Below are 12224 nucleotides of genomic sequence, written 5' to 3'. Positions count from 1 at the left end.
TGGGATGAAGCTTCGGGCGCTACTACATTCGTGGCACACCAGCTGCAGTTGCTCACTGCTCCCATACAAACATGACCTTTCCTTAAGATCAGACCCAAAGCCCTTTGTCTAGGTGCTGCTATCTTCAGAGGTGAAGTGGGTGGCAACTGAAGGAAAGGCCTTTTCGGTGGTAGTGCCCCAGTTGTGGAATATGCTCTCTGGGGACACTTAACCAGCACCTGCTTTACTACCTTTTTGGTGCCTGATGAAGACAATTCTATTCTCCAAGGCTGTCAATGGGAGGTTCCCCCACCCCCTACTTTTTCACTGCTTTACTGCACTTACCACTGATCTTACCTATTGCTGTTTTTGTCTTTTGATATATTGTCTTTTTAATTTTACATTTTAAATAGTTAATATTGTTTTAATATCAGTGGTTGTATTTTAAATTTCTTGTTAACCATCTTGGAATCTCTGGATGAAAAGACGTTTACAAAATATTTAAATATATAAAATAAAAGGCTAGGTTCTATAATAGTTCTCCTGCTTCTGCTTGCACAGGAGGCTATATGACCTCTCATGCAAGCAGAAAAACATCTTTGGGTTTAGTTTAGCTTTTTTTCATGCAATGCTCTGGCGTGAAGTGTGAAACAGCCCTTCTGTGAGGAGATAACACCTTCTACATACAGAAGAGCACCTTGGAATCCAACCCATGGTGTGCATGGACTTTTCTGAATTGGTTGTACCCTATACCTTTTTTATCCCAATAACCAATCTACTGCTTTTTCCATACGTAACAATGATTCTTTTGACTGAATAGGTGAAAATAATATAGCTCCGCTCGTCAAACATTTAGCATGTATATTGTCTCCCATCCTACTACTCCTAAAACTAGTATATACTAATGAAGGGATAGAATCCAATGGTGCTTTCCTGCTAACGGCCAACACTGCTGGTCCAGGTGTGTGTGCAGCTGGCCCCATCGCTGCCAATTGTCGTGTTTCCCAGAACGCTCTTACTTTCGATGGGAGGCAATGAGGAAGCTTGCCTCCCATCGAAAAAGCTTTATAGATTACTTCCAATGAGGAAGTAATCTATAAAGCTTTTATTAAGCAATAAACGTCTCTTCTACCTGAATAGAGTCTAGCCTCTTGGAAGCATCCCCCTAGGCAAAACTATGCAAACTAAGCAAGACAGTTGTCCGTTCAAGAATAAGAAGCTATTTCTCAAATGCCCATAACTTCAGAGCGCCTGGTGCAGTGGCAGGTTCTGGCGTAATCTCTTGGACCCTCTCATGCCTTCCTTTCATGCTGTGCGTTTCAGTTTCCGGTGGACCCTAGCATCAGCTAGGTTGTTGGAATGCTCACCCCCGGAAGAAAACTCACTTCCCACTGAGTGTGTAGGATTTGGCTTTGAGGAGAATAGCTCTGGAGAGGGCTGACTCCCAGCTGGGGAATTGCCTGCGAGAGCTTCCTCCCCCACTGGTACAGGCTGGCGGGTGTCTGGCGCTGTGTCTTCTAGTTCTGAATCTGATTCTGATTGATTACCTGAAACATCTTCTCCCAAAACAGGGGTAGTAGGGTTAGACATGACACCAATGCACATGCATGGTCCCTTACTATCAGCAACAGTGAAGTAGCCAAAGTGGCATCAGCAGCAGTGATGATAGGCAACCAGTCCCTTGCAGAAACATATGTTTCCAGTTGTTTGGGGCCTTGGCACTGGAAGTGCTACATCACTGCTACCGCTGGTGGTAGGGACCATGCACTTACCAGGAACTGGTGCTGCTGTCCACTAGCAGCACCTCACCATTGGATCCTACCCAGCAAACTCTTTCTTTAAGGCAATACTTTGAGGCATGGTTTTGTTAAAGCCAGTTAACAGGTTTGTTCATCTATTTAAAATCAGGATTATGCTTTATTTTTCTTTTTGTGGTAAATAATTGTTTGAATCCTGGGCAGAAAAAAAACACATTTTAGTTTGAACAGTTTTACTTGCTTGACAATGATTATTAAAAAAAAAAAAACAAGGAAATTTTGCCATATGAAAGAAGAAACAGCTTCTCACTTCCTAGTCGGATAATGGGAGTAGAGCAGCGGAGGTGTGGATTTCATGATCACAGCAAGCTGTGTCTTATTCAGAATTTTAACTACAACATTCAAAATGTGTTCTTAACCATGGAAACCATGGCATGGGGAACAGCTTGTAGGAGGGAGATTGTGAGATTCGGTAAGGGGGGTGGTGGGAATCAGGAGAAAACAGAACGCAAGTTTCGTCTTACATAAGGTGACCACAGCACAGCTCTGATTTTATACTCCTAAAAAGCAATGTTGGTAATGAAACTCTCAGTCTTCCCACCATTCCCCAGAACAGAATTATCACTAACAGCAATTGTATGGGTGGGAAAAGCACGGAGTTTGGAACTTGGTGTGGGAAAACATTCATTGCAGGGAAGGAAATAATGAGGTTAACATGGTTTCTTTTCCCACGTTTAAATTCAAAACAATTTTAAAAGGGTAGGAAGAGCAGTGCATAATAATGCAGCCTCTTCCCTCCCCAACCTCTTTCAGTCGTACTGCAATATCTCTTCAAATGCAGAACTCCCAGCTGGGAATAGAAATTCCATCCCCTGTGGATTTAGAAAGCTTTATGAGCAAGTTACCAGAACTGTGTAGGATTTGGGGCATCCTTTGAGATCAGCAGGAGAAGCCCCATATGAGTACAGCAGACCTTCTCCACGGCAGCATTAGTCCCAGCAAATCCAACTAAATCCAAAATGAATCTAGAATATAAGGATTCGGAAAGTATTCGCCCTACGGTCATAGCTGCAGTATACTTCTGTTTATCACAGCTGACTTCCCTAAAATCTATTCTGGACATGGTATGCATAGCTGTATGTTCAATTTGTGGTTTTCTACCAATAAGTGGACTTTTATTAATCTGAGGATTACTGATAGAGCCCTTTACTCTGTTTCTAGGAAAGACAGCTTGTCTATAGCACAGTAGTTTCATCAGCCCCACTGATTTATTTTAAGCAGTTAAAGTAGATGAACTGTACATTTACACCAAAAAACACAGCTCATATCCTGTTAGTGTAGTGGCCCTGCAAGCATTATGGTTTTGGAGATGTTGCTATTGTAGTAATACAAGGATTTCACATATACCTTTTTGTTGGTCATTTTTGGCTACATGTTTGTCAAAATGGACAACTTCTAGTCATGGAAGATGACCTGGAGAATATTCTGTTTTGCTGGGTTTTTTGGGAGAAAACATCCATGCTCTTGGAAAGTCTGTAGAGATTTATGACATCTAACAGCACCAGCCCTACCACTAGCCAGATTGAGGCAGCTGGCTCAGGCAATGGTTGCTGGAGGTGGGGACAGAGGCTGGTGGTGAGATATTGGAGAACAGAGCTTGTAGGCCACATGGACTGTCCTGAACTCCCTAAACTAGTATGCTGTCCATAGGAGGATGCTGTCCCATCACAAGTATCAAACTAAGATTCAAATGCTGGTCCAATTAGCTTCTATCCTTTACCTCATGCAGGAGCTGGCCCTGTCTATGAAACAGCTGTTAGAAAACAGCTATCTTAGCTCAGAGAGACAAAACTTACAGACATGAGGTAAGCAAGGTCAAATTCAGGTTCCCTGAAGGCCAAATTCAACTTCCCATGGTGTCATCTTCATTGTAAGCAAATCGTCACAGGCTAATCACAACAATAATTCTACGTGAAAAGAGAACATCTTTTATACGAGGTTTTCTAGGGGTAGCCTGGATGCAGCCCATAGGCCTTATCTTGCTTACATTTCTGATACAATGGTATTTGCATATACCATAAGCTGACCTTCCAAAATATGTCAGTAGGGTCAAGAGAGCCAGTGTGGTGTAGTGGCTAAAGTGTTGGACTGGGAGTCAGGAGATCTGGGTTCTAGTCATCACTTGACCATGGAAGCCCACTGGGTGACTTTGGGCCAGTCACAGACTCTCAGCCCAACCCACCTCACAGTGTTATTGTTGTGAGGATAAAATGGAGAGGAGGAGGATTATGTGTGCCGCCTTGGGTTCTTTGGAGGAAAAAAGGGAGGGTATAAATGCAATAATAAATAAATAAAACATTGTTTTGTTTTTGTTTTTGTAAAAAGAAAGGTCTTCTGGATACAGACTGTATTACACCTAAAATCTGTGCATTTTATTTATGTATAATATATTTTTATTCCACTTTTGGCCTCTCATGGAGCCCCCAAGGGTGCACATAATCACAAATTAAAAACATAATACAGTACAAAATAATAGAATGAAACAGAATTCAAAAAAGGGAGCTATCTAAAAACATAACTGACTGGAGTAGATGGGGTGTTGGTGGGGAATTAACCCAAAGGCTTGTGGAAGTGGGGAGGTGGCAGGTAAGGTTTTGTCAGATTCCCAAAAAAACAACTAGGAGGCTAAATGGGTCTCCCAAGGGAGGGAGTTCCACAATCTGTGCAGTACAACTAAAAGGCCTGTATCCTGTGGCCCAGCCCACTGGATTTCTGATGGGAATGGCACACAGAGCAAAGCTTCAGATGAAGGATGCAGTGGACAAAAGTGAATACAACAAACATCTTTTTCATCCATATGAATCATCAAGACACAACTAAGCTCTACTCCGTATGTAATGAATATTACATTACCCAACAACTCCGTAATCATTTGAGGCGGTATCCTGTACCCACTCCTGTTCAACCCCATAATATCTAGCGTGGAAATATCATGGTGTGGTCATCATTTGAATTTCACTCATAATGATGTCTTTTTCTAAAAATGGCTTACTTGAGAGTGGTGAGTTCTGTAAGCGATGGTTGGGTGGCCTTGAGATAGCTTTCTCTTCGTGCTGCAATCTTTGGAGAGAGCTTGGGGCTGGTATCAGAATCCCCACTGTCATCATCTCCCATGGCTTTGATGTAACTGCCACTTCGCATTCGCCGGCATGGAATCTCATCATTTTTGCCTTGCGGAGTGTATCCAGACCATTCATCTTGAGGAACCTGCAGTACAAGTAAAATGCACTTTATATATTTAATTTAACATTACTCCCCCTTCCTTAATAAAAAAACCGTGGTATTTTATTTTGAAAAAAAGTTAATAAATACAGGCAACGAAAAGGAAGAAGACATGCAACAATATAAAAAGATCAGTAATTAAGAGAAATAGGAAACTCACTGATGACAGTCTTTAGTATATCATGGGTAAGCTTGTTGGACAGTTAAGAATAAAAGAGCCCAAGGAGAATCTCTCAAAGTAAGAGAGCGTGGACGTACATGTTATGGAGCCGAATCATTGCTAGAATATTATGCATTTGACTGGAATTTGATTAGAAGCTTGATGGGCTTCATAAACATATACTATAACATCTTTTGTTTCCTTGCTTTTTCTATTTGCTGAGTAAATCTATACATAGACATGCTATCCCAAATTTTATAAATCCACTACTGTTAAGAAGGTTTTTGGGAGACTTATAATTAGTTGCTATACACAACTTGAATACAATTGCTAAGAGAATCATCATGAAGGAATCCAGAGTTATTAGGTTCAAAATGATGAAGATGTAACTTTAGGAGTGATCTGTGGAGACATTCCTGGCATTAATTAGAAATCGTTTTCCATAACTCCCACACTGTTGGACATTCCCGCCAAATTTTAATTTTTTTAAAAAAATTGTGAACTGCCCAGAGAGCTCCGGCTATTGGGCGGTATAGAAATGTAATTAATTAATAAATAATAATAAATAAGTATGAGCCAAACTGGCCACATCCTTTTCAACAGCACTGACTATTGTTTGGGTGAATTAGCTGAAGCAGGGTAAGGTACCACCACCTGATAAGTTTTTTATAGAGTTTTCTATATATTTATGTTCCGTGATAAGGTTGTAAAAGTGGTTCAGATACAATGTTGCTTATTTTCTTCCATAAGCTCGCCTAAGTCCCATGTCTGAACACAGGATGAGTTGTCATCCAAAAATAGCATTGGGGGGGGATATTATAAATAGATTATATCAGATCTTCAGCCTAAGGCCTTAGCTAGACTGGGCTTTATCCCGGGGCAAACCCCAGGATCGTCCCTGTGTGTCCACATGACGCACAGGGGATCCCGGGATCAGGGAGGGATCATCCCTCCCTTGCCCCGGGATAGCGTCCTCCACTTTGGGCCCGCTTTTTCCGTGGTCTCGGGCTGAGCCCAAGACCGCGGAATGTGTGGCCCGTTGCTGCGTTTTGACCCGGGTCTGCGCGATTACTCGCATGGAGCCGGAAGCTGCACCCATCGGGGGTAGAGTGGGGGGAGCAGGGAAATTAATTTAAAATTTTAAAAAGCACATACCTTTGTGCACGACCATTCGTGCGCGCCTGTTTCTTTAAAAATAATTTTAAAATGGCAGGCGCGACACCTCTCTTCCTGAGGTTGTTGCGCCTCACATATAAACAGAGGAGGGCTCTCACATTAATCGCAATGTGAGATCTTCCCTCCTCCGTTGCGGATTATCAGGTAGGTCTAACTAAGGCCTAAGAAGCAATGGCTTCTGTGAAGGATTCAGAAGAAGTGAGTGGGCGCTTGGTGGCTTGCTATGAGTCTGCCTAAGAAAGTGGCAAGGTTAAAGGTACTTACACAAAGACAGTGAGATTGGTTCAGGTTTTTCAAGACGGTTGCAAAGAAGAAAAGGTCCCCTTTATCCAATAAATCAAACTATCTATAGACTTTTGCTACTGTCCAAGCAATAAAGCCTTGGGAATTGTTATGTGCTGCAAATTGTCAATGACGCTGTACTGTCACAAGTGGAGACTTTTCTCTTCTTTCCCAATTTTAGTTCTATAGAAAGAAGAGCTACTGTGTAAGCAAGATTAGTACTTTTAAAACATAAAGAACATGATCAGAAATGTTGCCATCCTGGATTCACACAGAGAGCTCTAGGTCAGAAGTGCTTGCCCTGTTCCTTTCAATTTTGGAAAATGCTCTGCTTGCACAATGGGAATTTCCACTGCATATGTAGAACATTTCCTTATTAAATAAAAGAACTGGGTAGGCAGGGCTTTCATAAAGCAGTTTCCTTACTTGGAGTATGGCCTGAAAGCTTGTAGTGCCTTTTATAACAAACTGCTAATTTATGAATTGCAGAGGCTAAGCAGATAGCATACTCATAGCTGCCCCAAGGTGGCTGCTCCAAGGCTCTGGAACTCCCTTCCCAGGGAGGCTAGGCGGGCTCCCTCTGGGCTACACTTTCAGAGGCAGGCAAAAACTTTTTTGTTTCAGCAGGCTTTTGGAACTATACTGGACCTTTGATAATGTATTGGATTCCCCACGCCCTTTTAACCTGTTACAGGTTTTAAAATAATAATAATAATAAACATGTTTTTAATGTTACTGTAGGTTTAATTCTATTTTAAATTTTGTAATTTATTTACGTGTTATAATTGTACATGTTTTAATCTTGTAAACCGCCTTGAGTCCCAGTACTGGAAAAAAGGCAGGATATAAATAATAATAATAATAATAGTAACAATAATAATAATAATAATAATAATAATAATAATAGCCATGGAGGTAGTATGAATCCCAAAGCACCATCAGTCTACCATTTAAGTATCATTTTTGATCCTTCTGCCAGCCAGGAATTTTTTAGTAACCTTCAGCCAGCCAGCCTCCACTTGAAAATAATAATAATTAAAAAAAACAACCTGATTTTCTCTATGACTGGGTTAGGACATCATGATAACCCAAAATGGGTTAAATAAGCCACCATGGCTTATTTAACCCATCATGGGTTGGTCTGTTGAGAGTTTTTTAACCTATGGTGGCTTTCTCCGCTGTGGCACCCCGGTTGTGGAATGAGCTCCCCAGAGAGGTCCGCCTGGCTCCTACACTGTACTCCTTTCGTTGCCAGCCGAAGACCTTTTTATTCACTCAGTATTTTAACACTTAATCTTAACTCAAATTTAAATTATACTGTTTTAACTCTGTATTTTAACCTTATATCAATTGTGCTGCGTGGTTTTATCCTGGTTGTGCTTTTTATATTGTATTTTGTATTTGTATTTTTAACTTGTTGGTTGTTTTATGATGGTTTTAATTTTTGTGAACCGCCCAGAGAGCTTCGGCTATTGGGCGGTATAAAAATGTAATAAATAAATAAATAAATAAATAAATATTTGGCCAAAATAACCCACTCTGATAATTTACCTATGGTGGGTTATTTAAGCCATCATTGGTTATTGTACTGTGTGGCAGTCACAGTGAGTTATTTTGGTCACCTACAGCGTCGCTTGGCAAGAGCAGCCAAAACCGCTGCTGCTGCTCTCCTTGAGGCAGCAAATCTTTTTCCACGATCTGCCTAGCAACTGATTGTGCCCACAGCCTGACATCCACCCTAACCCTTCACCTGGCAGTGCGCTCTGAAACCTCCCCAGATGTCAAAAGCAGTCTAAGTCAGGTAGCAGCAGCTGCGCAGGGTTGTCATTTTGCCCTATGTGCATCTTTGCCAGGGGATGCATGACATTTTGTCCCACTTCTGCAAACTTCCATGGAGTTATAGCCACCGCCACCACCCCTTTTTGGTCAAAAGCACTTTCGCTTGCATGGGTTTTGTCAGTGTTCAGGGTTTTCAATGGGCCCTGTGTGCATCCCTGTTAGGGGAGGCTGTGTATGAACTTTGGCCCAGATCCTGCAGACTTCCAAGGATTTATTTGCAACCCCCCCCCTTTTAGTGTACATGGGGTTTTTTGTTTTGCTCTTATGTATTTAACCATGCAAGGTTTTGATGGTGCATCGGGTGCTTTCTTATTAGGGGAGGCTATATATGAAGTTTGGTCCTGATCCTGCAAACCTCCAAGGGTTTATCTGTGCCACCCCTTTTTGGTGCACCTGAGGTTTTCTCTCCTTTGTGTCTAATCGTGCAGGTTTTTGATGGTGCATTGAGTGCCTCCTTACTAGGAGAGTCTGTGTATGAAGTTTGCTCCCAATCCTGAATATTTCCAGCACCTTAGAGTCAAGACTCCCTTGCCTGGGTGAGGCTGCAAGTGCTGAATTAAACTCTCCCCTCTCACTGGAATATTATGAAAGGTTAAAACAGGCTGCAGCAATGTTGTCAATTGGTGAAACAGTGCCACTGCTTGAGAGGGAGGACTGCAGCAGGACAGGGCGGGGGAATTACTCAGATTACACACAGTAGTTTAATAAGCTACGCACAGTAGCTTATTTGTCTGATCGTGTGGGGGATACAGTAGCTTATTTTCCCATCAAGGTTTAAAGTGACATCTGAACGCAGTCTCCCTCTCTAGACCAAATTTAGGACAGTGGAAACTATCTCTGTGACCGCTACATTTCTCCAGGCAGGTGGTTAACTAATCATTAAAGGTTATAAGGCTATTGATCATATTGTCCACCATCAAGTGCCACCCTTAAAATAAAACACTAGAAAAAGGTACCATTTTGCAACTCCAAATACCATGGCTTGGATCTTAATTGAACAAAAGGAGGTTCTCAGGAAGAAAAATTCTATCCTTCACTCTACAGCTCCCTGAAAGATCTCCTGAAGGTTGCAGGACCTTCTGGATGGGGTACAGGAAGGTGATTGGGCAGAAGTCCACCTGATTTTGGTCAAAACCCTTCCTCTTCCTATTATCCATAATAAACAAATAAATATGAACAAAACAACACTACCACTAATGTACATTATTTTGGCAATAGTGTTGCATTGGATACTGCCCACAGTTCTTAAGACAAGTATGCATGTCGCAGTAGGCACCATTTTGAAAGAGGCATTCCCTGCTGTATGGGATAGAAGCGGAATGCCTCTTCTAAGATGATGTAGACACCTGCATTATTTTTAAAATATGCCATTTTTAAAAACAACATCAACATTAAAATCTTCTACTTGGTTAATCAAAGCATTTTTCTATGATAAGTTTTTTAATTGTTTAATCCAACCAATTAATGAACTAAATGGTGCAGCCATATATAAAACTTATAAGACAAAGCAGGTTTTACTCCCTAATGTGTTAGACCTTGCTTGCAAGACCTCCCACTAATCTAATCTAACCTAACCAATCATGACTAGGGCTAGAAGAACTAGAATTGTCTCCTGATTAAAGCATATTTTCCTTGAAATGTCTTCTCAAGTCACCCACATGTCATCCCCCACCAAAGGATTTTCACTCCAGGAAAATCGACCATTGTTAATCCCTCCTTTCTTTCCACACTTTTCCAGACTTTTTGGGTAGGACCCGTCTGTATGCAGGATCGTGCTTTAGCTCTTGTTCAGTACCTAAGATGAAATGAATGTTTAAACATACAGGACAAGACTTAATAACTTTTCCTTTGCCATGATGCACAAACATCAGAATAGTAACATAATCCGAAACCCTGTATTCATTCTCTCCAACCCAATGTACACTAATGATCAATACTATTACAACGTCTGCTTGCATGTCAAGATACTGCAGGTCTCTCAAGATGTTACCATTCTTATTCTAATGTGACCTCACTTTCCCTACCAGCAATCTTTTGTGGTGGTGTGAACTGTGCAGAGCTGGGTTCACAAAGTATTCGTGGGATGGATGACAGCAAAAAATGCTAGGCCCCATAATAGTGTGCCATGCCTCCAGCGCACCTCCCCCCCCCCCCTGCCCAATTTCCCTGAAAGAGGGTAGGGAAAAACTGGTAGGTAACATATTAGGATTTTAAACAAAACAAAACAGGATTTACTTAACAGGGAGAGAACAAACTAGAATGAATGATACAAAAGGAACATTCAGATTAAGAAGCAACAAAATAGTGATGATGGTGGGGAATGAAATCCAATAATTGGTGTGGCATTTGTTCTTAAAAGTTTTCTCTAGTTATACAGTCCTGGGTTCAGATGTACCTGTAGGCCTCAGTGTCCCAGTTCGCGTGTGTCACAACCACCCAGGAATTTGTGTGTATGTGTGTGTAAGTTTTAAATGCTCTTTTATGGCCCTCTTTCCCATGGCGTCTGAATGTGCAGAAATGTTTGTTCTGCAGGTGTTGGCAATTGGTCAGGAGGAATTGTCATGCTTGCTATTTATTTTTATGAATCACTATGGGATCTTTAAACTAGGTAGATTATGGTATTTTCTAATGGGTTGGATGTGCCTGAGCATTTCCCCCCTCCCCACAGAATTCAACTTCTTTGCTTGTTGCACCACACAATACAGATTCATCTTCAATAGGCTACTGTGAGCAAAATGTCATCGAATAGTCTCTTATTGCTTGGATAGCTCAAACCCCTGTCCGGGACCCTTGACTGAGATCTAAGGAGTGTCTTGATTTATATAAGATAGTCACTGTTGTTAATACTAACACTGGACAGATGGGAAAAACCAGTCATTTTACACAGGTGGCATATATTTAAAATTTTAATTATTATTATTATTATTATTATTATTATTATTATTATTATTTATTTATTTATTTATATAGCACCATCAATGTACATGGTGTCAACTCCCATAGTTCTAGTTCACACTCACACTCACTCACACACACCTTCACGTAATATTTTTATCTTGTCCTTATTCCAAGGAACTCAGGCTGACGTATACGGCTCACTGTTTCCCCTTTTCATTCTCATAAAAACATGGCAGGATACGTTAGGATTACTGGCTTTGATACTGAAAGACAGTTTGAATCTGAAACTCCCTGGTCTAGTTCAATATTCAAATCACTATCTCTACTAGCTCTTTAAAACATCAGTGCAATTAAATCATCTAATATTAGAAGAGGGCTATATTTTTTGTTGGGGGAAACAAGGAATGGAAAGTGAAAAACAGATTAAGGCAAAATCTCTATTAAAAATTAAGATGTCAGTTTTATTCAAATATCTTTTTGATTACTTGCTAAATAAAATTGTGTGTTGAGACTAGACTGATTTTTCAAGAAATCATTCATGGGAACTGACAAGAAGCCTTTTTGTGGTGATTTTTTTAAAATTCAATGCAGCGTTCAAGTGCTAATTCAACCAAAATTTTTCATAAAATAAAAAGACAGCTTTTACCTTTTCTTAAAAAAAGAAAGAAAGAAAATAAACTTTATTAATTACTGTAAGACCATTTCCTGCATTGAGGGAACTATACTATATCTTACAAGGATGAAAATCCTGAAAGGAATTATCTACTGCATGCTTAAATATCATGTGTTTGGTTTCCTGCTACACACAACAGACAAATTAACCATTTGAAACACTGTCAACAATAAACACC

General features: G+C 40.6%; 1 protein-coding gene across 1 annotated transcript in view; it reads right to left on the bottom strand.

Moving 5' to 3' along the window:
- Nucleotides 1-12224, bottom strand: part of DLGAP1 (DLG associated protein 1) — a 166447-nt gene that overhangs the window by 138697 nt on the left and 15526 nt on the right. Inside the window, exon 2 of the mRNA XM_063130592.1 lies at nucleotides 4789-5003. Coding sequence (XP_062986662.1) covers nucleotides 4789-5003 — 215 coding nt within the window. The remainder of the gene's footprint in view (nucleotides 1-4788; nucleotides 5004-12224) is intronic.

Source organism: Elgaria multicarinata, chromosome 7 (assembly GCF_023053635.1).
Source record: "Elgaria multicarinata webbii isolate HBS135686 ecotype San Diego chromosome 7, rElgMul1.1.pri, whole genome shotgun sequence".
Classification (NCBI taxonomy): Eukaryota; Metazoa; Chordata; class Lepidosauria; order Squamata; family Anguidae; genus Elgaria; species Elgaria multicarinata.
The sequence above is the reverse complement of the archived record's forward strand: the minus strand, read 5'-3'. Positions and strand labels throughout refer to the sequence as shown.